The sequence below is a fragment of the Kryptolebias marmoratus genome, linkage group LG5 (genome assembly GCF_001649575.2).
Source record: "Kryptolebias marmoratus isolate JLee-2015 linkage group LG5, ASM164957v2, whole genome shotgun sequence".
In the NCBI taxonomy this organism is placed as follows: Eukaryota; Metazoa; Chordata; class Actinopteri; order Cyprinodontiformes; family Rivulidae; genus Kryptolebias; species Kryptolebias marmoratus.
In genome coordinates, this window is record NC_051434.1 from 21,182,908 (window position 1) to 21,208,886 (window position 25,979).

Consider the following 25,979-nt stretch of genomic DNA (forward strand, 5'->3'; position numbering starts at 1 on the left):
AGCTTTATAACACAACAAAATATGTTAAACTACACAAAAAAAACATATCTGAACTACAACACACAGTCAAGCAGAAATATATTAGTCATATTGTCTGTCTTTTTAAACGTAATGTAGAACCAATCAAAACTAAAAATTACAACTAATAACAACTTCACCAACTTTTATTCCCCTCCAGTGTTCTGATCTACACTAAATGCTGCGGTGATCACTGACATATAGTAATTGTTGCATACAACTTGGAGGATACCAATTCCAACTTTTACCAGTAAATATTTAAATAAATGTGGATTAAACATCACCTCAATATGGCGACAAAAATTACAAATAAACCTTACCTGAACATACATACATATGTGGCAAAAATTATTGAATGAAAATTCTGGTTTGAATTTTTTGGTTGGGTACTGTTTGTAGAACTGGTATCTTAAAGGGATAGTCTGGTCATTTCTTGAAGTGATGTTCTATCAACCAGCTATCAGTAGTACCTCATCAGCGCAGAGTATGAAGAAAAGGGCAGACGCTAGGCTAATGGCTAAACAAACAAGAGGCAATTTTGTAAAATCCTTTTTCAGGTTTAGAAAACAACTTCTCAAAAATACTGGTGTGAAAAACACATACACTTGCTTAGTAACACAGATTTTGTTCGGTCAAGACAGCAGCGACAAACTAAACAAACAGTGTCATGCCGTCTTTCACACTGATATGTTGTTTTTGAGAAATACCTGTTTTATAAACCTGAAAAATAATGTAAAACAAGCGTTCGTTATGCAAGCCAAGCCTTTTCTCTGTATTCTGACTGACAGCTGATAAGATACGAACTATTCATAACTATTTGACAAACTTTATTCAAAAATACCAGACTATCCTTTTAAAGTACCTGTTAGCTATATGAGATGTTTTCATCAGTTATTTTTTGACACAAAATATAGCAAAACAGCTAATGCCACTGCTGACTAACATAATATAGAGACAGGTGAGCACTGAGCGAAAGTCAAATGGTAAATGGACTGTACTTATATAAGATATTTCTAGCCAACCAGGCCATTCAAAGCACTTTAAACACAATCTGTGGCTACATTTCCCCATCCCCACACACATTCATACAGCACTCTACTACATCTCCTCAAAGCTAGTCTGAATAAATCATTCTATAGAATCAAATCAGTGCTTTGGATCACATTCATACACTGATGAGACACACATTGGAGACAATGAGAGGTTTAGTGTCTTGCCCACGGAACCTCCAACTGTCTTATTGGAGGAAAAATGCTCTAACTACTGAGCCACAGCTGCCCTCAAACACAAGACAGCTAACTCCAGTTAGCATGACATACATATTCTCAGCTAAACAGAGAGAAAGTTTTGCTGATACAGTTTGTTTGTTTTCAAGGCAGTGTTAGCGACCGCTATCAAACTTTCAAATTGTTGCGCAATCCACAATGCTTTTGTCACTTATGGAGCCTCCTGCAGGTGGTAGGTCCACAGAAATGTGGTCCCCATGTAGCTTGTTTGGGCTGTACATAGCCGGTGCTTATGGGTAAAAACCTGGCCACCAACAAGCTTCTCAGCCAAATCTGACTCTAGGGTAAAGCCTTGGTATCTAGTCCAGGTGAAGTATCTTAGTCCATTGGTCTTCTACCAATAAGTATTATTGAATCACTCTTTTTCTGGAACCTCAAGGGACCTTATTAGTGACAAATTGTCCCAGACAGTATAGCTTCTGGTGTCATTAGGACACTCAAACCCTTCTGCCTTTTGCTGGGTCATGACCGAAAGGTAGAGATTTTCAGAGGGGAACACCACCTTATTGAGTTCTCGCTACCTCCAAGTTTGGGCTGAGCTAGAGGAGTTTCAGCACCTTATGATCATGTTCCTAAGCTGGACTCACCCTTAGAACTAGAGTGAGGAGCTCGACTATTCAGGGGGAGGTTAGAGTAGAGTCACTGTTACTCTGCATCAAAAAGAGCCAGCTGAGGTGCTTTGAGAACCTGGTGTGGATACCTTTCTGAACACCTTTTAAAGGAGGGTGTTTCAGACATCCCAGTGGGAGGAGATGTTAGGGTAGACCCATGACTTGGTGGAAGGATCAGTGTTGTCAACTTAGCAACTTTGTCAGTATATTTAATGACCATTCAGACCCCTTTAGTAACTCGTATTAAAAAAAACGACTCGAAACAGATCAAGTGACTATTTCCGGTGTTATTGGACACTTTTGGAGACACTAATGTAAAAGCACATATTGTTCTCAGGCTTCTCAACAACCAGTGCTTGCTGCCACAGACCCCTCTTCTGTCCCAAAGAACATACAGGTGGACTAGTCCTCCCACAGCAGTCCCTTCCAGCTACAGTCAGAGCAGGAGATGTTCACCCCACCACCTCCAGACTGAGGATGAATTGCAAACGTGTGAAGCCACTGCTGACTTATCTCACCCTGGCTTATAGTCAGAGTCAGAATGTAAAAATCCCTGCACTAAAATAAATGAGTGTCACGTTTATCTGGGTCCCAAGACCAGATAAAGGAGGAGGGTTAGAAATCTGATATGAAAAAAATCATCAACTAAAGTAACTTAATTTGTAGTTGTAAACATATTAAAGGGTTTTTTTACTCACTTTTTGTCTCTCCCATAATGTCATTCCTCTCTGACTAATTATGCAATTTGGAGATGCATTTAGTTACTTCTATTGACTTTTCAGTAGCTGCTTTCTTGAGGATTTGGAAAGACTGGCTGGAACCCGGTCTTAGATAACTGGCAGAAAATGGATGGATGTTTTTTGTGACTTTTTAGTGCACTGTATTCGCTGCATGGTTGAACTGTACCAAAATAAATAAGATACTATAGATATGAGTAATATGAGTAATATGATTATATAACAGCAGCTAGATAATTGTTTTTGTCATCGTGTACTGGTACATCTCAGGAACACTGTCAATAAGAATGAGAGATGACTCATTTGCAGTGAGAGGTCTTATCAGTTCCAAATACTCAGCCTGGACCCTTCATGCCCGGACATGTAGCTTACGTTGATATTCCGAACATACACAGTGCTGCTGCACAATGGTAATCACTGATCCCTTCTTTTTAAGCCTCCAGGACTCAACAGAGCCCACAAAAATGATAGAAGGCACTCAAATCTGTAATCCATATCAGGGCTATTCTAATGTCACTTAATGCCAACATGTCAAACATCTCAGATTTATGCTATCACCTGGCATTTAGCTTATTGCTTAAAAAAAGAATACCCAGCAGACAATGAACAACTGTTTTGTTTAGTGAGACAAAATGGGCTTTGACTTCTCTGTTAAAGGTTAACATACCTCAGAGATGACAGGCTTGCAGTAGCCAGCTCCAAACATGAGGTTCTCTACAGACACAGCAGATGGGTTGCCGGCACTCTCCGGTGAGCCCTTCCCCAGCCAGGAGGCCTTTCCTGTACGTGCAAAGCTGCAGAGAACAGGGTCACGTGCAGAAACACTGACTGCAGGTGTTTGTGAAGGAAGGCAGATAAGCTGAGAGATCAGAGCAGCTAATGTTCCAATCAATCAAGTGCTGGACTAATCTAAGCAATGCACGAGTGGATACTGAGTTTATGATATTGACATTTGAATACATAATATAACTGTTTGGAAACGAGCCTTTCAAGCATCTAGAGAAATAGTGCTATAACAAGGAGGCAGAAAGATTTGTGGGAGTTTTTAATTCTTCAGTTTTCATCTCTTTATATGGATAGACCTGTGGAAAAGTACGCCAATCACAAGTAGGCTTTCTCTAGCCGACCAAACCTCCCCCACACACTCCACACACACAGATAAAATTGGCAGCAGTTGCATTTAAGATGTAAGCTTTTTAATCGTGGAGCAAATGTCTGTGTAAAGCAGTGGTTCTCAAACTGTGGGGCGCAACCTTATAGGGGGCACAATGCCATGTTGTGAGTTGGGTGTGTGTGATAGGTATTAATTGTGTCAATGCTGAGTCAGCATTCACACTGTTGTTTTCCTGGTTTTAGTTTCTTCCTGTTTGTTTGTTTATTTTTACAGTCAAACTACTTTTACACACTGCGCGATTTCAACTATTCAGATTTCAAAACATTCAGATCATTCAGGCGATGTGTGTTGTGACTTTTGGTTTTTGCACCTTTTACGAAATATTTAACCTAATTTAAAATAAAAATCTCTTAAATTCCTTCAAAAACATTCTTCTCTTTGAAATCTGTTTCACCATATTTGCTCTTTTTTGTCTTTTTGTATTACTTTTAGTTTTTTGCTAAATTTCAGATGTCTTTAGCTTTAAGCTAAAGATCCCAATTTGCTACTTTTAGCAGTTAGCTACTATTCTGCTAATTTTTCCTTCAAGCTGCTGTTCTGCAGCTTTTAGCTACAATTGTGCTACTTTTAGCGTTAGCATTCATTTAGATAATTTTAGTTACTGTTTAACTAATTTTAGCTTTGACATATGTTTTGCTAATTTTAGCAAATTTTCTGCTGCCTTAGCTTTTATCTATTGTTTTGCAACTTTAAGCTTATAGCAACTTTTTCACTGCTTTTAGCTACTGTTCTGCTGCTTTTAGCTTCTAGCTTGTATTCTGCCAATTTTAGCCTATGTTTAGCCTTTTAACAAGAACACTGTAACAACTCGTAATCTGTTTCTTCAACAAATTTCAGTCAAGTCATTCTGTACTCAACATTCACACTGCATTTTTACAGAAAATGCAAATTCTCTAGTTGTTTTTTTTTAGCCCTAAAAAAACTTGCATGTGGAACTACTGTTTAGACCATATTGTAACTCAGACAAATCTTTCTGTTAGAGGGGGTGCTGAAAACTTTTCTGCCTCCAAAATTGGGTGTGGCATAAAATGTTTGAGAACCAATGATGTGTATAAATAAAATGGAAATTAAACTAGTTTAATATAACAGGCTAGTGAAAGAAGTAATTCTACCTGATGAGTGGCTGATGTAAGGCAACCAGTGAGGCGTGTAAGGAGACAGAGATGACAGACAGGTGGAAGTAGTCGAACATTACTGGGACGTGGTGATGGAGGCCTGTTCGAGGGTGGAAGTGAAGGCTGAGGGTCCGACTGCTGATGAGGGGAACAGTCGCGATGTCTGCCAATCTAAGTAGAAGAAAATATAAATACAATAACACACAAAGATATAGCACTCGCAGTGGAAACTAGCACGATTTGGTATTTAATTCTTTAAAATGAAATTAAATTAAGTTGATTTTGAACATGTTAAAAACAAAAACAAATGTATAATTATTCACAATCTTGGAACTTTGAGTTTAACTAAACTGATTCAGCAGTGAGCAGAACAAAATAAAAAACAAGCACATACATAACACCAGGGGCGAAAAAAGAAAAAAATCTCTTGGCTTGGTAAAATTGCTAAGTATTACACAAAAATACTACCCTGTCATTGTGCTAAAATAAAAAAAAAACATGTGAAAACACACAGGCCTAAACACACCAACAATTCACAAACAGCATTTCTTTTGTTGGTGTAATTTAAGATTTTGTTCATTCTTCTAATATTCAGTTTGAGATGTTCACCTCAAACTGAGCTGCCATTGAAACAGCGTCTCTCTGTGCTGGTGCAGCTTGACAACATTCAGATAAGCTTTTATGCAGCATTTAGAAGGAAAACCCACTCATATTTTAACTGCAAAGTAAAAAAACTCAAGGTGCAGGAATATGCTTAAAAAGGTATATTGGTTTTGCTGATCCAGCTGTACCCTAGCAAGGTGAACCCCAGTGTACAATGAATGTGCTTTTATGTTCACGCACAAATATGTAATCAAAGACGAAAATATGCCCCTCCATAATCTACTGGAATTAGTGCTAGATAAAAAAAAAATTAAAAAAATAAACTAGTATTAATGAAAAACAACGAGTGGAACTGCACACCAAATAGAGCTTCCATTAAAACAAATTTATAACTGATGTTTCGGGCCACTCCCATTTCTCAGACTAACAAACTGATTACAAAGACCCGTGGGTGTTTAAAGATGGCGACTCTGTAGTCAGAGTTTGTTAGCTTGAGGAAGGGCAGTGGCCCAAAGCAGTACTTATTTATAAAAATTATTCAATTGGAGCTCTTTTTTGTGTGCAGGCCCATTCACTGTTCTTCACAGGTACAGAAATGTTACATTTCAAATGTACCAATTATGATGGTACAAAATTGGTACCAGGAGAGGGTAAGCCTCTGATTCTCAAAGACACATATTTAGTGTGAAATATGTATTGCCTTTTTAGACCTGGAGGTAATTGCTTCTCAGGAGAAGAAACCAAAGAGGAGTAATCTCTTGCACTGCTGCCTTCACAAAAAAAGGGACAGGTATGCCAGTAAAAGTAAAATTCAGTCTCTGTTCCAAAGATGAGTGTCAGATAATATTGCATATACAGATAGAAAGTGTATAAAATTCTCGTTCCAGCTTGTACAATAAAAGTGATACATTTCACTGACAATTATTTGTGATTTATTACAAAAAAAAGCTGCAGTCTAACTCTTGCTTTAGCACTTTTTTTTGTTTATCTTTGTACAAAGCATACAAACACACACACAGAGAATGTTAAGATCAGTTGAAAAACCTACTGCTGCTCATTGTCGGTAAAGTGAAGATCCAACTTCAGATGGAAGTCCACCTCACTCAGAGCTTCCTCCACCTGCAAGGAGGTTTTCATGCACAATAAAAATATATCATGAGAAGGAACAACACAAAAAAAGGCCAGAAAGTGGGCTTAGTTGTTGAAGTTACTTGTTCAAAATGATTCATAACCACCACAAATATTAGTTTTGGTTTGTTGTGTGAAAGTTTTACAGAAAAGCAAAGAAATATGTAAACATAATTTCTGTTATCGTCCATCATTTCATCTCAGCATGCAGAATGTTCTCACATTAACCTAAAGCTTGTCCTCAAGGATTCAGCCTTTTGTGGCTAAAGTTATTGCACTGCTTTATGTTTTCCACTGACTATTGACAACATTTGTTTTGAATACCATCATTGCATCTGTTTCTAGCTCGTTATGAGTTTTAAATGACCTCTGAACTCGTGGATGGGCCTGAAATGGAGGATTGCATGTAAATGAACAAATTTAAGTGATGACATAAAACTTGAAATATGAATTCAAACTGTCTGCAATGAAACAAAACTCAGAGTAAACATTAGAATCACTATATTGTTACACTTCAACATGTGATACTTTTAGCTAGTAAGATGGGGAAACATTCGATACAAACATCTGTGCACCTTTTTGGATTATTTTCCTTAAAGGATATCAAACTTAATCCAGCCACATTTACAATTTAGCAGTAATGAGATATCAGCATTTTATGCTTGTTCAGGCCACTTATTATGGCTGTGATAGATTCAGCTCTAACAGCATCTTCACATTTATCTGACCAGGAACTGACTTTTTAGAATCTGCAGGGAAGAACCTGTCATAATTTTTTTTTTATTATTATCCTTTTTTCATGTGATGTTGACTAAACTAAACACAATTCATGCACAAAGTGTATTGGAACAAAAAGCCATGGATTTGGATGATAAAGCTGAAAAACAAAAGCTATGAGCAGCTATTAATCAGAGCTGACTGAAGATGGAGTTGAAATGAGGCAAATTTTAATGTAAGCTTTAATACAGTTGCTCTTTTTTCTTTCCTATGATACAAGTTGTACAGACATACCCTGTGAAAGTACAAGTCTTAGCAGTTTTGTTGAATGTTGATGTTCAGATTGATTGGGCATACATTTGGGTGAACACGGGGGAAATAAGAGGCTATTTATGTCTGTGCTATCTAGAGCTGTGAGCAGCAGACAACCTCTGGAAGGTTAATGAGGAGAAGGCCTCAGGGAGGTCTTCCAGTTAAAAGCTCCAGTGTCTCCAAAGGTCAACACAAATGTCTACATTTAATGAAATAGTCTGAAATTAGAAGTCACATGTGACACTGGTAGAAGCAGGGGTGTAATGGTACATGTATTTGTACTGTGACAGTTTGCTACACATGTTTGGTACTGGTACACTTAAGTACACAATGAGCACGTCGGTTACAGGTAATTCCCACTTCCAGAGCGTGCACATGTTGTATTGAACTGAATTTTGCTAACAGCCACAACAGGAAAGAAGCAGGAACAATACAAATTAAAGCACTTCAGATTAAACAAAGCATGGTTGGTTCAGAATAACACAGAGAAGCTTTAAAATCAGCTGTGTGGAAAAAGAGCTGAGATCCCAGTAATCACAAACAGCTGCAGTGAAGGAAGCAATAGGTCCATGTATGGCAAGCAGTTGAGTAAAGTAATCTGTGCTTTGAAATATCTCTTATCAAGTCTTTTTTTTATTATTATTCAATATCCCTGATATCAAGCATGATTTTCCCACACTAGCACTTTGCCCCCTGAGAAGCTTAGGTCGTATTCAGACCTGACACATTTGGTCCGCTTTAATCGAAGCAGAGTTCGTTTCCAGCGTTGGTCCGGACTTTTTGTGCAGGTGTGAATACAGCCATGCGAACTCCGGTGCGGATCAAACAACCAGACCGAGACCTGCTTTTTGAGTTGGTCTCGGTCTGCTTCCAAACGAACTCTGGTGCGGTTCGCTTCTGGTGTGAATACAGACTGGACTTGAACGGAACCAACTACGTAAAGCATTCTGTTTACCAATGCTGCTGCTAGTATGTTGTGTGTCAGAGTGCACAGAGCATCTCGTCTTCTTCGAGTTGCGGCACGCATTTGCCGGCGCTGTTCCAAAATTAGAAGTAAAACGTCAATAAACCGACGTTGAATGAGCTGCTCTTAAATTTCAAAATGGTACTGTAATTGTACCAACAGAACGAATGTGCACATAACAAATAAAGCACGCAGGACTTCCATCTTTATTTCCGGGTCTGTGCTCTGTGCTCCAACCGCTGCCCCCGTCTTTCTGTCCAATGGGAGCAATGACCGTCACCCACGTGGCTTTGCTTATAAATTACAGTCCGCTTACAAAAAAGCACAATGTGAATGCAAACTGCACTAAACGAAAAAAATAAAGTCCACTTTTGGTCCGGACCAAACAAGCGGACCAAAGGACTTTCCTGGTGTGAATACACCCTTAGTTTGAGTGTTTCACATTTTAAATATTTTGTACATTCACATTGGGATATATTATTCAGTTGTGTGTGTTTTTTTTGCATCAAGTCAAATTAATTAAAGCAAAAACTCCTTGGATTTTATTTGATTCAATATTGCTTTTAAGGAATAATTCCTTAAGACATAACTTTCTGAAGTTTATTTTTTATTTTATTAATTTAGCTTCTTTTGCTGTTGTTTTTGTTTGACATATGACCTGTAGTACACTGTTTAAGTTTCAGATTGGACAAAAAGACAACAATCAAACTTTTTTTTTTATTGTATAGTGAAGTCACCACTAACAAGACTGGTTTGTTTTTCTGTCTCTCCTTCTGGCAGAATTGTTTTTTTTTAGCATTTGCCCCACAATTCTATGATGTTTTGAGAGAATAGATGTAAAAAAAAGACATCACATCTCCTCATTGCGTATCTGATAATATCTGATACTCTAGCATATGGTGTGTGGTCTCCAGCAACACCAGGTCAGGTTGACACAGATTTAATGATCATGATAAATTTTTTCAGGTTTACACACCTGATCATTAGAGCTAAATATGGGCAGTCAGTGTGCAGGTAATTTCCACATTGTCTTTTAAAGCAGATCAGTTCTAAACAGGAGGTCATTGAACTCAAAGATCTTCATAATGGTTGTGTGTCTGTAATGGTTAGAGCAGCATTCATTAGAAAGGCAGATGAACTTTATCTTGTGTAATTTTTACTCAACTGCAGACAAACTCAATTTATCACCTTTTAAATCTACTGCTTCAAATCATCTCAGTTTTCATTAGAGTGACAAAGCCTTGCTCACTTCAAAAGGCTGATATTAAAATACATCATAAGGAGAGAAATATAGGCTTGAATTCCTGATAAAAATAGTTTCTCATGTTGGGCAGGACTCTGGGTCCTCAGCAGGACTCAGAGTGAGTTGCAGTCTCAGCACAGACTGATTTGTGGTGTTCTGTGAAGCTGTTAGTTTACGACTGTCAGTGGGAGTCAGTTGGTCAGTGTGTTAAAAACAGAAAATGGGAGCTGTGACTGTGTTTGTAGTCCCGAACAAAACACCCAGCTCAGATTAGTGCATCCACCTGGATATCCCGTTTACATGACGGCTGATCAGGGCTATTGTAGGCCTTGATCGGACAACTTCAACCATTCAGTTCCTTTTTACTGTTTCTCTAACATGAGGTGACTAAATCTGGTTCTTAAATAATTTGGGGGAATTTTCAACCAAGGCTAGACTGTTTGTAGTGACATCAGCATGCAAATGTATATGAAGTCTATTATTCCATCCTGTTGTTAGCATGATGTTCATTCATGTTTACCACTTTTAGCACATTTAGCACATATATACACACACACTTGCGCATGTTCTCTTGTATTTACATTAATTTACATTAAGCAGCACAGCTTTTCTAGCAGTTGCTAATTTATGGTAATTAATTTGAGGAAATGTAGCTTTTCAAAATTTACAGTAATTCCCACATCCTGCTGTTTCCATCTGCTTCTCTCTGCAGAGAGTAGCTGCCAGCCCACAGAGAGGTACAGGCCTAAAAAAAACTATATGGTGAGTGAAGAAAACTAGCATGACTGTCACTAAAAGAGACTTTATATAGATGTGTATATATTCTAAACCTTTGTGATTTCATATATGTAAAATTTCTTTATATGTACCTCACTGAATCCTAACTAAAGACGACTGTATTATAGAGTGGAAGGTCTGGTCACAGGTGAGCTCAGCTTTACTGCCAGAACATGTGTATTTCCCTCCACATTCATCCATTTATCAGTGAAAATGCAGAAGCAGAATTAGCAGCAGGAATCTATACCTAAAGTCTGTTATTTAGAGCAGAACTAGTGATGGGCAATATAGCGATACATATCGTTCGGACGATAGAAAAGTGCCTATCGTGATATATTTTCTTCTATCGTCTCTATCATAATTGTATCAATGATTCATGTAAATATTTCATAACGTAGGCTACGACGAATGTATTAGTGTTGTCACTTTGCATACATTCAGTTTATATAAGTGATAAATAGGAAGAAAAAATAACTATTTTGCGAAGAACCTCCGTTTTGCCACATGACCCTGCTTTACGTGTGGGTTTGCAACATGCTTTACGGCAGCAGCTTTCTGTGCGGCCCAGCGGCACACCGTATTCTGTGACCCACCATATATTGTGTCGGCATTTAAGTCATAAGTGCTGAAAGATGGAGACACATGAAGTATCAAGTAGAGACAGCTAGCAGGCAGCCCAAGAAGAAAGACCTTTACCAAAACGAGGGGGACGTCTGTGGTTTGGTTCAAGAAGTCCGACACGGAGCAAAAAAAGGTAATATGCTAACTCTGCTAATGCTAATGCTACCTCTGCTATTAGACTGTTTTCTCATCTGATGCCAACACAACAAACCTCTTCTATCACTTTAAGAAGAACCACGAAAAATAATATTTACCAATCCAAAAAGTGCGAGGTCAAACAAGTTGTAAAAGTTGCGAAAAGTAAAACTATAGCCGGCCGAAGATAATAGAGTCTGTTGTCATTTGATACTGTTACGTCGTAACAGGTACATATATATTGCTGCACTAAAATGCAGCAGATCTCATTTGTGAAAGTTCAGTTAAATGTCACTTCGAAATAAAGCTTGAAAAAAGTAAGAAATGAGATTATTTTTTCATAGTTTTCAGAGAATAACTGACAATGTACGCAATTGGGGTATATCGTGATATATATCGTTATCGTGATATAAAATTATCCATATCGTAAAATAGGATTTTTTCTATATCGCCCAGCACTATGCAGAACTAACCATGGGGTTATAGTTATTTTTTTTGGCAAATATATAAAATAAGCAATGCTCCTAAATCATAAAGCAGGAGCTGAGATGCTTTCCCTGTTTTTAAACAGTTCATTGTTACGACTCACCCTTTCTCCGTCCAATAGCAGGTGGACTTTGAAGGTCATACAGTCGTTCACTGCAATCTCCTCATTTCTGTAAAGGATCTGAAATATCCGGCTGAAAATAGTGCCGTCGTAGACCCCCGCCGAGCTGAAGCTGCACTCTCCTGGTGTGGGACACAACAAAAAACACATTTACTAAGAGTTTACTTCTAAAGCAAAATGAAAGTTCACGCACATAAATAAGAGTTTCAGAGCTTTCCACTCTGAAACAATGGTGAAAATGGATGTTTATTCCCTAACTGCACAGTGCTATATTGAAAAGGTCCTTTAATATCCATCACTGAGCCGTTTACCAATCAATTTGCCATTTTTAACCTAAAGACATATTAAAGACATATTTACAAATCTATGCAATGACCATTGATGAAGTTCATATCCTTGATGTCAGCCAGCACTTTTTAAATAGTGAAATTCCTCCAGAAAGCTCATATATTTGACTCTGTTAGTCTAGCCTGATGCTCGAGGGGAAGAGCATGTATGGATTTTTTTTCTTTAACCAAGTAGCAAAAAGATCAATACCTCTGTCAAATCGATGTGTCAAATCTGGTGGTGACTGAGGTTAGATCAGGGCAGCCAACTACCAGAAGACTGAAAAGTCACACTCTTAAAAATGACTTTCACCTGAGAGCTAAGACTTCACATCCATTGTGTCAGGCACTGAAAAACAAATGGTCAACTGATGACCCAGAGGTGTAAAGTGATTAATGGGACAGGAGCTTTAAGGTTTCAGAGGAAATGTATTCATTCATTTACTGCCTGGAACCAGAATTTTTTGGAGTCTCAAAACCATAGCTGACCTTTGAGAATGAGAATGTTGGTAATGACAGTCTTCCTGTCTTGAACTTTGTGTATCAATGGAAAACAACAAAAAGCTAATTAAGTCATGATGTTACTTCCTGTCATGTATCTGTTGTTTGAACACTACTCAATCCCTCCAGGATTTCGTGGGCATTTTTTGTGATTGTTGCGGGCTAAAATGCCTGATTTCGCGGGGCATTTTCCTAAAAGTTGCAATTTTTTTTTTTTACTAAAATCAATAAACAACCATAACTTTTAATATATAAACCAAAAATACTTCCTAGTTTTGTAAGATAATTACTAACTGTCATGAGCGGGGTGGAAGGAGGCGAACCCTTAGCGCAGACTCATGTTGATAAAAAAAAACTAATTTATTTAGAAATAAAAGGCAAACCCAAAACAAAGGCTGACGTGGCAGCAAAACCTAAACTAAATGCAAAAAACATTTACTAACTAAACAAAACCTGAACAGACCTGAAACCAGAGATTAACCAAAGGGAGACGAGGAGGCATGAGCAAACAGGGAGGACGGCACATCAAGGAGGCAAAGAATGACAATGAACCAGCAGCTAGTGAGAGAAGTGACCGGGTTTTTAAAGGCAGAGGGTGATTAGTGGAAGTGGGCAAAGGTGAGATGATTATGGAGCTAGAGGCAGGTGTAGATGGGTGAGAATGGGGAAGAGAGAGAGAGTGACTGAGGAAAAGTGAATGTTGGCTGAGGCACAGGGAAGAGACAAAACACAAACAATAAACTATAACTGAAACATGAAGACCAAACATAATTCCAAAACTCAGGTTCTAACACCAACAAACATTGACATTATGAAAAGCTTATAAACTGACATTCATGACCATTTCTGGATTGTCCCTCGTCTGCAGCTCTCCTCACGTTTTGCAGACACAAAATGTTTGTCGATTAATGACTTGCGTTTATGTTCGATGATTACATTGCAGGACGTGCAAAACAGCTTCCCCCCACTCTTGTGCAGCTGGGTAGGAAACTGTTTTGCGCGGTCCTTTGCTGAAAACTTTGAGGACAAATGTAAAGCATCAGCGCAAATTTTCACTTCGGTCGCTGCTCCTGCATGCTCCCGGCATTCTGATGTTAACAGGATGTGACGTTGCATGTTTTCTTCGTGAGTTATTTGAGGTTATTTTGTATTCCACACTACACAAACCCACAAAGAAGAGACTAGACCACAGAAACGGTGGCAAATCACTTTAGAAACAATAAATATTGGGTTAAAGTTGCAGTGTTTTGGGCAAAGTTGCAAAAAGTTGCAATTTTGCATGGTTTGCTTGATTTTGAGTTAATAGTTGCGATCGCAACATCGCGAAATCCTGGAGGGTCTGACTGCTTAGTTTGGGTTGTCACAGTATCAGCATACCACAATAATGTGGGCAAAAATACTGAGATGTCCTCTTGGTGCTGGTCATGTTTATGGTATTGTTTAGACTTCTAAAATGTCTAAAAATTTTAAATCCTTTGCAAACAAACTTTTTTTTCCACATTTCTTTTATTGCATATGTAAATGATAAAACTCAGCATAAGGATTTTTATCTACTTTCAACCAGTGTGTCTTTCATTATAATAGGACTTATGGTTTTCTCTCAAATACCTCTAGAATACAGAGAGTGAACAGCCAGGCTTCCAGAGACTTCAGTCATATTTTAGCTCAAAATGTTCTCTTCCAACCAGCAAGTGAAGCATCTTTTTAACTGGTCACATCTCCTACCTAAAACAGTGTAGAATTAAAAATTCACGTCATCATCAAAGTCTTCTGCCGCTCACAGTTCAAGAATTTTCCTTGTCAGCTCTCCAGTCTTTAATCAGGTAAAAAGAACACAAACACACACACACATCTTTCCCAGTGAATAAGATGGGTTATGTATGAATCTTTAACAGTAACAACAGTGACATCTGAGAGCTCCATAATAACCAAAATACTGCAAACTTGGATCTACCGAGTTTGGCTTGTTGGGAACATTCCTCTTAGCAGAGAGTGCTTACTCTTCAGGTGGTATTATTATTAACTAAACTGTGGCCATTGAGGTTCGCACGGTGGCCGAGTTGTTAAAGCTTACAGCAAGGAGGTTGTAGGTTCACCTCCCAGCCTTTCTGGGTGGAGTTTGCATGTTCTTCAGGTAGTTTCCTCCCATAGACCAAAAACATGCATGCTAGGTTCATTAGTAACTAAGTAACTGGTTGTTTGTCTTGGCAATATACTTATGACACATCCAGGGTGAACCCTACCTCTCACACAGTGTCTGCTGGAGATCGACTTGGAAAGGAGAAGTGGGTAAAAAAGGAAATGGATGGATGTAGTTACTGAGAACAACAGTGGCCCTGCTAAATCATTGCCGACTGATTTTAAAATAAATCCTGTCAGTTTGGGAGTTTTTAATCTTTCTCACTTTCCTTTTCTTCTTTCGTTTTCTGATCTCCACTGTCATTTTTTCCGCTCAATGCAACATCTCCATTAGTACACACAATCATAAAGTTCCTTCCTCAGGCAGCAAACTTAGATTAATAACAGTTAAGAAGTAGTTAAAAGAAATGAGCCCCAACTAATAAAAACTATTCATACTGATGTGAGGTTGCTTAATTTTTATATATGGTAAATATGGCTTTTGCAAAACATCCATTTATTAAAACAATAATACCATTTCAGGGCTGTTTAAACTTTGGGGGCCATGCTCTACTGCCAAGGTAAGCCCTTTGAAAAGTCCAGTTTGTTCATAAACCTTGGCAACAGAAATTACATAAAAAGAAGAAATACAGTTTGGTTAAAGAGCACAATAGGGTTCACCTCTTAGTTTTAGTCGAAACACTGGTTCGAGTTGTTTTTATCATCATTTTGATCATCTGAGTAGCCTTAATATGCCGATTCATAAATCAGCACTATTATGCCAAGGTTCCCTTTTAAGTGTCAAAATTTGAAAGAAATCTACACACATTTCCAAGAAGAGCCTCAGACAAATACATTGCTTTTGGACGTGCATACTGTAAAGACATTGCATTAAAAACTAAATGATAAATGAAGCTTCTCCTTTGTTTCTATTCCACTTTTCTGAATTGATGTTTAGATTCTTTTCTTGATGCTGCAGAAGGGAAGCTGCTGTCCAGCTGTGAGCAGTAACACCTCCTTACAACCCCCAGCTGAGGATGTGACCTTTTCTGTTCCATTTGTACTCCTCGTCTCTCTGCAGGTCTCCTCTTGATAAGATTGTCATTACCTGTAGCATTAAGCAGCTGTAAAAATGCATGTTTGTGTGTGGGGGTGTGTGGAGGGCATGGGATTGGAGGTGGGGGGGCTATGACTTGTGTCACTGTACCACCATATCATGTGTGAATGTAATCTGGAAAGAACCTCTTTTTTTAATAGAAACCTCTGCATGAGTCAACATTTTCTAATTTCCAACAAGCGTAGCTGGTGGCTTTTCAGCATAGTGACAGTCCTGCATTAAACATATTGTTTTACAGGACTGACTGAAATATCTGACATTAATTTTAAAGAGTGACTGTCGACATATTCACTTGTGTTTGAACACTTATTCTGTGTACTTGTGTATCTTTATTCATGTCATATTATTTAGGCAGAAGAAACAGTAATTGAATTTCTATATTTAATTAGAAGTAAATACTAATACTTTTACTAATACATTTTTCCAATTTTATTTAATAAATGTTTTTTGTTTTGTTTTTTTGTATTAAGCTTATCATATTGTCAGAATCTTATGTTGGCCAAAACCTAATGTCAGTATCTGTAACTTCAATATTTTTAATGCCCACTGCCAAAAGCAAAGGTGGGCAATAATGTTTTTGCCCCTGTCTAAGTGAGTGCAGGTTTTCATGTATGTGTCTGTTACCAAAATATTTCATGAACCACTGAACAGATTTTTGAAAAGTGTGAAAAGTACTCATGGGATGTACTTCTACAACTGATAAGCCAATTCAAGTTGCCTGCCAAAATGGCACAATGTTACAGATATTGGGCAAAAATTTGGTGTGTTAGAGCTGAGCAATAATTGATTGTGTAAGATCTGTGTTTAAAACTTTGTCATTAACTATTGAAATAATTTCTGGTTGTTTGCGAAATAGACAACAAACCACTGAAAGGATTTTTATTAAACTTCCAGAAAGTAATGATTGAGTTGACATCTATAGCTTGTTAACTTTTGGACTCAACTCAATTTAAGATGGCTGCCACAACCAACTAAACTAGGAAAACACAAAATGTCTATACTCAGTAAACTGTACAGATATTTGGCTACAAATTGATGTTGGAGTAATTGAGTACTGTCCCTAACACATACATTGAAAGGTAATACATTGCATATGATCACTGCCTAAAACCTTGGTGTCACCCTGTTTACAAAATATCTCATAAACCATATACCTCAGTGAATGTTATCCATATTTGAGCTAAACTTTAGTTGAGTAGTAGCTGGCAGTCATTCACAACACATACTCCAAGCCCTACCAGACTGTGCAAGATCACATGAAATTTCATTTAAGGTTTGTTTGACTTTTAAGTTTCAACCAAAATGGCTACAATTCTGTCAATTCTCAACAGAAGATTATTTTAGTCTAAAACACTTACATGAACAGAGGTGAACCAGTGTTTAACGAGCCGAGTTAAGTTTTCAATGGTCTAAAATACTGGAGTGCTTCAATCTAGCTGACAATGAAAGAATGGTTTGTACGCCCTGCAAATATTACAGCAGCACGAATACTGTACAGAAGGGGGCCTGTGAGGAGACAGCAAGAAAAACAAAACCTCTGCAAATTTCTTTAGGGTGCTAAATGAACTATGTAGTTAATAAGGTTATCTGTCTGATAATTATTTTCTGTGAATAAATGTTTGAGGAAATGATCGATAACACTGTGCTGTGTTGTGTTGAAGTTTGTTCCCCAGAAGACATCTCATTCCCCACCAGTTTCATCGCTTTCCTCTTATTCTCTGCTGTTTTAATCAAGAGCATTTCATGTAAAATGTTAACAGAAAATGTCCTGTCCATTGTATATGGAGTTAGATTTGTTTCACAATTATTCAATCAAAAAAAAAAATCATGTCAAACAAAAAAAGGAGTATTCAATCAAAAAAAAAATCATGTCAAACAAAAAAAGGAGTATTCAATCAAAAAAAAAATCATGTCAAACAAAAAAAGGAGTATTCAATCAAAAAAAAAAAAATGTCAAACAAAAAAATATCTTAAAAACTTTTTACCATAAAAATATTTTTTTACAAAACAAGAATTTATTTAAAGATTTTTTTTTTTTTTGATTGAAGTCACTAATTTTTTGATTGAAATTATTTTTTTTGGTTGAGTCAATTTTTTTTTTGGTTGAGTCAATTTTTTTTTTTGGTTGAGTCTATTTTTTTTTTGGTTGAACTCGTTTTCTTGCTTATACAACTTGATTTGCTTTGGGGAAGCTTACATGAACATTCTGGGCGGGGATTAAGGACGAGCGATGTAAGACGTCTCCCTATTGGTTAACGCTGACTGAAGCGACAGACCCTGAGTACGGAAGCGCATTGCTATCACGCAGGAAAAAAAAATTTGAACGCTATCACCATGGCTATCACGTTAAAATGTGATACGTATCTTGTTATGTCCAGGAAGTGGCGGTATTATGCTAGGCTAGTACAGTGGCCAACAGGAATTGGTCAGGTTTCCCTTCATGTTTGGCCTACACGGATACGGATGCTGCTTTGCACTGTGGTTAAAACCAATAATAGTATGCTACTCTGACCAGGATCCTAAACAGAACGGGACTGCACAGAAGGAAACGTCAGTCCGGTGTGATAGAACAACTAGTGGCGAGAATAACTGGTGGTGGCAGCTGGGAAAGCAAGCAAGAAAACGAGTTCAACCAAAAAAAAAAATTGACTCAACCAAAAAAAAAGAATTTCAATCAAAAAATTAGTGACTTCAATCAAAAAAAAAAAAAATATTTAAATAAATTTTTGTTTCGTAAAAAAATATTTTTTATGGGTAAAAAGTTTTTAAGATGTTTTTTTTGTTTGACATTATTATTTTTTTGATTGAGTACTCCTTTTTTTGTTTGACATGATTTTTTTTTGATTGAATAATTGTGAAACAAATCCAACTCCATAATTGTACTGTAGCAATGAAACACCCTGATGGCTGGAAATCTCTTATTTTTAGGTGGGAGAACAGACATTAACATACACCTGTGTGTGTTAATTTGCTGGATTTAAAGAATCCATTTCACTTCTGCCTGTTTTAAACATATTTCAATGTTTAGCTAATGTAAACAGCTAAATGAAAAAATAAATAAATAAATAACCTGACAAATACATAATACATAACATAAGAAATACAGTTCATTTATAATGTGATAAGTGTAGGCTAAGTCAAAAGTGTCAGGATTTTGAGTTTTGAGTTATTTTTCTTTTGTATTTAGGTTTTTTTTTATATACTTGTGTAATTCTGTTTTATTTTCTTGTTAACCCTGCGTTTAGTTAGAACTTAATATTTTAAGTTCTTGTGTAGTTGTGCAGCTGTGTACTAGTTTGCCTGCCACACTCATCTGCACCTGTCCCCAGTTTGTAATCAGTCACCTGTGTCCACTTACTAATCACCCTCTGCCTTTAAAATCAGTTCATCTTCTTCACATTCCCACTGGTTCATTGCTGCAAGTATGCACTGTCCTCTTCATGCTCACTGAGTTTTGTGTTTTTGCAAGTTTTTTTTTTTTAGTCATGCTGCCATGCCAGGCTTTTTTTTTTATACAATAAATCAATTTTTGTTCTTTTTGAAAGATGAGACTGTGCTCTGGGTTCATTTCCGTCGCACCTGACAAAAAGAAAATTTTGTCAATGTTATCCACTTTATCTGTTTTTTTTATTTGAAATAGTTGTGTTGTATTTGTTTCTATCCTCTTTCTGTCAGACAAAGTCATGGGACTCAATTTCTGCAAAAGATCTCTCACCAGTTTGCTGCAGTTCTTCTTGATAGTAACCATGCAATGTGCTGAATATTCAGGCTTTCTATCTTTAAATACATAAATTAGAGCCTAATTTTATTTACATATCATGCTGGAGTTGGCACTTCAAACCTATATTTTGGACTTTAATATGATAGGCTTTGTTTACATTTTATTTAATGGGATACTTTAAATGCCAAACCTGATAGATGAGCAGCAAATACTGACACAATTCAGTCCTTTAATCACAATACGGCATTATTCAATATGAGTTTTAGTACAAAACCTAGAAATAATTGTGTCATTTATTAAAACTTATTATTGAATAGCCTAATAAAAAATTGCCACTCACAAAAAAGTTCTGTTTTACAATGACACTTTAATAAAAAAAGAAGCCCAGTGCAAACTTGTTAAGCAGTAGATGAGTTTTTTCCGTGACTCAGCAGAAAAATGCATTTCCTATATTATGAACATTAAAACATAGTATGGTTTCCAGAAATTATTATTTAAATTTCAGTTAATCTATCAATTAGTATTTTACGAACCTAAACACCTATTTTGTTTCTCCAAAAATCACAACCATGCTCTGGCAAGTTTGGAGGTGTCTGAACCTTTTAAAGCATCCATGTGAATTGGAAATAACAAGTTTGATGGTTTAACAGTTTTAATTAATCAAATTGTTGGTGTTGAATCAAGATACATATCATATCAGCCACAAATCAGAGAGCACAACCTTAGTGCACAGCATGCTCACTGAGACCAACAGCAACACGTCAAACTCTGTTACATCTGACAGATTCTTTCTGTGCCATTCTCAAAGCTCACATGCTGCACGTTGAAAACTGCTGAAATGCCTTTAAGCTTTAGCTGAGGTGATTTTGCACTGGAAATAATCTGCTTACTGCTGCTGGTGCTCCAAGTCTGCCAGGTCACAGTGGATGAGTGACTAAAACGACTTGTCGTGATACAAACATGAGGGAGGATCTGAGTCTGCACAGGTGTCCCTATAATCATTAATGACAATGATCGGCTACTAGCACATCAAATTTCAGCTCAGCAGCTGCAAAACTGGCTGAGTTTTTGGCATTTCTACATTTCTTAAGGTCAGTTGGATGTGGCGTCCATCTAAAAATGAGTTTCAATCCAAAAGCTGTAAATGTACACCCAGTAATTTTTTCCTGAAAGTTTCTGTTTAGGGATTCAAGAGATATTTTGCGAACAGTACAGACATTTGAATAGACACAGAGACACAGGCAAAAACATTATTGGATTTATTGCATATTCCCTCTGTGTGAGTGATGAATGTATGTCATTGGCCGGAGAGCTGTCCGGTGCATTTGTGTTTAGGATTTAGTCAGCGAGGCGTGCATGCTCACAGGCTGACTTGGAGAAAGCAGCTGCAGATAAAAGGGGAGGGACAGGCAACCTTCTGATTACATTATATATATATATATATCATTCTTACTGTGATGTCCACCGCTGCAGTTTGCTTTATTGGCTGACAACAGACCTGTGTCAGAGGATCAGATGTATGGTACATTAGGAAGAATCAATGTTTTTACACTAACAGTGTGGCAGGGAGACATTTCAGGTTTGACTGACTTCATGAAGCATTATAGTGAGTGTCAGCTCAGTCTTTAGCTGTCCTCCACTTTGATTTGCAGTTGTGAAAGCAGCATGCAGATATTTTCAGACAAATATGTTAAAAGCTGAACACACAATCTGAAAATAAAGTGCATATGCTAAATATAAATACAGGTAGCAGAGCAAAAAAGAAAAAAAAAACATTTTGAAGTTGATTTTTAGGGCATCAATGTTTTTTATCACCTACTTTTCATGACAAGTGATCATGCAATCCCCTTTGTCTGTGTTTGTGTTCATTAGTCTGTCTGTTAGCAATGAAAACCCATGGACCATTATACAGATTTTAATGAAAGCCTTACAAAATAATGATTGAATGTATATGAACTTGTCCAGATTTTGTCATGGTGCAACCACAAACTTCAAAGTGTTTTTCTTGGATTTTTTTGTAATTGGTCAAGACAAAGAAACCAATAACTGTGAAGTGGAAGAAAAGGGATTCATGGTTTTCAAAGTTTTTACAAAGAAAAATCTGAAAAGTGTAGTGTGCATTTTTGTTGATCCTCCCCTGAGAAGCTGTAGAACCAAATTTGGCTGCAATTGTTGGCTCTACCAGTTTTGCACATCTAGAGACTGAAATATGTGCCCATTCTTCTTTGTAAGAATCAACCTCAGTCAGATTGGATGGAGAGCATTTGAGAGCATCACCAATTTTCAAGTGTTGCCATTGGTTTGGAATTTGACTGGGTCATTCTAACACATAAATATTCTTTGATCTGACCCATTCCATTGTAGCTCTGTCTGCATGTTTCAGGTCGTTGTCCTGCCGGAAGGTGAACCTCCAACCTGAAGTCCTTTGCAGCCTCTAACAGGTTTTCTTCCAGGATTGTCTTGTATTTAGCTTCATCCATCTTTCCCTCGGTTCTGACCAGCCTCCCTGTTCCTGCTGAAGAAAAGCATCTCCACAACATGATGTTGCCACCACCATGTTTCACAGCGGGGATGGTGTGTTCAGGGTGATATGCAGTTTTCTACCACACATAGCACTTTGCATTTAGGCCAAAGGTTCTGGTTTGATCTGATCTGAGCAGAGCAGCTTCTTCCACATGTTTGCTGTACCACTACATGGCTTGTGAGAAACTGGAGTTCTTATAGCTTTTATTCAACAATGATTTTCTTCTTGCCACTCCTCCATAAAGGACAGATTTGTGGAGTACGTGACTAATAGTTGTCTTGTGTACAGACTGTTCCCTTTGAGCTGTGGATCTCTGCAGCTCTTCCACAGTTACCATGAGCTTATTGGCTGCTTTTCAGATTAATGCTGTCCTTGCCCAGCTTGTCAGTTTAGGTGGACGGCCATAGTTTGCAGTCATGCTGTACTTTTTCCGTTTTTAGAAGATGGATTGAACCGTTGCTCTATGAGATGTTCAAAGCTTGTTTTATAACCTAACCCGACTTTAAACCTCTTAACAACTTTATCCTTAATCTGCCTGTTGTTCCTTGGTTGTTATGGTGTTTGATGTTGATGATTGATGGGACATTGTATTGGCCTTCATTCATTTCTTTAGCCTAATTTTGATTCTTACCAAAAACATAATCATTAGCAGTAAACCCCTAACCTAAACTCAGTTCACACATTAACCCTAAATCTAACCTCAAAATGACCTTTCATAGTATTAGAACTAGGCTTTAGTACTCATAAGAACTACTGATCCTGACAATGTAGGTAATATGCCAAGAAAGTCATAAAATGGGTAACAAAACCAAACACATACACACATACACACAGCCATAGATTAAAAATCACAATCTATAAATTAATCTGGGCATTGCAACAGAGTGAAAATTTCACACAATCTGCTGGCTTCCTTAGAGAGATAACTTCCTAATTGGAATTTTATGTATGTATGTCAATGTTTTTGTATAGTGTCCTGAGATGACTTTTGGTGAATTGGCGCTATATAAATAAACAGAAAGGAATTGAAATGAACATGAGGAGACACAAAACAGCAACCAATATTAAAAGTAACATTAACAGACACAGAACAAACACAAAAAGGTGGGAAAACACAAACAGAGACAATATGACCTTATTGAAGTGTGACGTGACTGCAGCGAGACAGAAAGTGAAAAGTGATGAGAATCGTAGGATGACAACATAGCACTTAATGACCACACAGGAATGGAAAATTAACTAAAGAATCACAAAAAAATGTAGAACAAAGGCAAGAGCTGATGTTTCAGTTGTTGTGCGAGGCCATTTGTGTGTATGGGAAAGTAAACAGAATTTGCTCTCACCTGTATTGTCTCTTGTTGTCACTGTCAGCCTGTGGAGCACTCGAGGGGAGACCTTCAGCCCTGCTCGGATCTGATAGAACCTGATGCAACAGAGTACAGAGACGTTAAAAAACAGGATTGCTTTCTTCCACCTGTGCAGAGCCACTGCATCTAGAAACATTTTGTCCTAAAATGAAAGACTGCGCCATGCATTTATAACTTCTAGGCTGGACTATTGTAATTCTTTATTATCTGAGTGTCCAATAAAAACTCAGAAAAAGTCTTCAGTTGATCCAAAATGCTGCTGCCAGTTCTGATGAGAGTTAGAGAGAAAGGCAATAATTCAACAAATGTATCTTCTCTCCAACAGCTCCCTGTCAAATTCGGAATAGAATTTAAAATCTTCCTTTTAACAAGAAAAGCTCTCAACAACCAATTTCTATCTCATATTAATGATCTAATTCTTCCATATTTTTTACCAGAGCACAATGCCCTTAGACAGCAGGTTTGCTTGAGGTTTCTAGAAATTTCTAGGGTCCACAAATGTTCAACAAGATTTAGATCAGGGCTATGAAGACCACTTCAGAACAGTTCAATGTTTTGTTCTGAGCCATTCCTAGATGTTTTTAGATTTGTATGTTGGATCATTGTCCTGATGGAGGACTCATGACCTGCAACTGAGCATGCTTTCTGACACTGAGCAGAACACTTCATTCCAGAAAGTCTTGAGACTTCTTTGTACCCTTAACAGATTGAAGACCCATTCAGAACAGAACAGAACCTCCTCCATGTTTCTCTGTAGCTCCAAAGAAACTTGCAAAATGTTTAAGTTGAAGGGAAATAGATATTATTGCAAATGCATAATAATATCCCTCGAGCCAAAGGCAGAAAAGAATATTTAATGATGCAGTGACCAATTAGTGACCAATAATTAAAATCAATTATTTCCTCCAAAGAAGCTTTTTAAAGATATTTAAACTATTTAAATTCCAAGAAATTCCATTATTGTTTCTGATAATAACAAATAAGAGTAAAAGGTTGGCAGTTGTTCTTCAGTAAACGGAAGCTAAAGGACAGAAGGACTAAACAGATTTTTTTATACAATTACATAAGCCTAAAAGGCCTGCAGCTGTTCTTCTATTTCCAGTATTTGATGAATTGTGGAGCATGCAGTCTAAAAATACTGTTTTTCACCTTCTTCACACATCAGCTGCAGAGATAATCAGCATTTTTAATGTAATCAGTCCACAGTCAGGCCCTGCAGGTCTGAACATGGATTAATACTGACATCAGCTGTTAGATTTCAGAGCAGATCCTAAATCACACAAATTAAATTATTTCAATCCACAGTGCTCTGTGTTTACAGCGGGAGACAGTCTGATGCTATGTAGCTTTAAGGTGGGTGCTGGAACATGGCAGATGGCAAAAACAAAAACATGAGTTGCCTTTTGCTGAAGAGTTGAGTGGGATAAGTCTGCAGCTCACAATATTTGAAAAGAAAATTAGTTTTGATGAAGCTGGAATTTCATTGGAGCTAAATGAGAGGTTTTAATCTTCCTGCAGACACATATATGCAGTTAACAGTCTCTGTATTTTATATTAAAGAAAAATCTCTGCTCTAACGCAAAGCTCTCAACAACCAAGCTCCATCCGTCTAATTTTAAAGAACCCTATATTTTCCTAACAGAGCACTTCCCTCTCAGACTGAAGACTTATTTGTGGTTCCTAGAGTTTCTAAAAGTAGAACAGAAGGTAGAGCTTTCAGTTCTCAGTTCCTCTCTGGTGGAACCAACTTCCAGTTTCTTTCAATGAGGCTGACACCCTGTCTTCTTTTAAGAACAGGTTAAAGACTTTACTTTTTGATAAATCCTATAGTTAGGGTTGGCTTCGATTTCCTGAGTTATTCCTTAGTTCTGCTGCTGTAGGCTTAAACTGCTGGAGGACAAACTGACCACATTTCCTCCCTCTGCTGCTGTCTTTACTCTCTCTACTCTCCATGTTTGTATTTGTAATTAAGGCAGTCATAACCTGTGTTTTTCTTTGTCTTTCTTTCCATAGAAACTACACCTGGACCAGTCCATTTGGGTTTATACAGGGTTTTTTTCCTGTCCTCTCAAACTGCTGCCAATTGAAGCAGATGGCCGCTCATCCTGAGCCTGGTTCTGGTTCTGCTGGAGGTTTCTTCCTGTTAAAAGGGAGTTTTTTCCATTCTACTGTTGCCAATGTGCTGCTCAGGATGGGGGACTGTGATAAAGTGAAGATTCAACACAATCTGTTGGCTTCCTTAGATAGATAACTTTTA

General features: G+C 37.5%; 1 protein-coding gene across 3 annotated transcripts in view; it reads right to left on the minus strand.

The window, feature by feature from the left end:
* Nucleotides 1-25,979, minus strand: part of fam135b (family with sequence similarity 135 member B) — a 64,204-nt gene that overhangs the window by 26,061 nt on the left and 12,164 nt on the right. For 2 of the 3 annotated variants that reach the window (XM_025008620.2, XM_017428352.3), the window contains exons 3-7: nt 23,699-23,778; nt 12,031-12,170; nt 6,593-6,663; nt 4,939-5,112; nt 3,320-3,446 (exon numbers count right to left, since the gene is read on the minus strand). In XM_025008620.2, the coding sequence (XP_024864388.1) occupies nt 3,320-3,446; nt 4,939-5,112; nt 6,593-6,663; nt 12,031-12,170; nt 23,699-23,778 (592 nt within the window). Of the gene's footprint in view, nt 1-3,319; nt 3,447-4,938; nt 5,113-6,592; nt 6,664-8,656; nt 8,866-12,030; nt 12,171-23,698; nt 23,779-25,979 lie in introns of those variants that run through there. The other variant, XM_025008621.2, reaches the window with a different exon arrangement.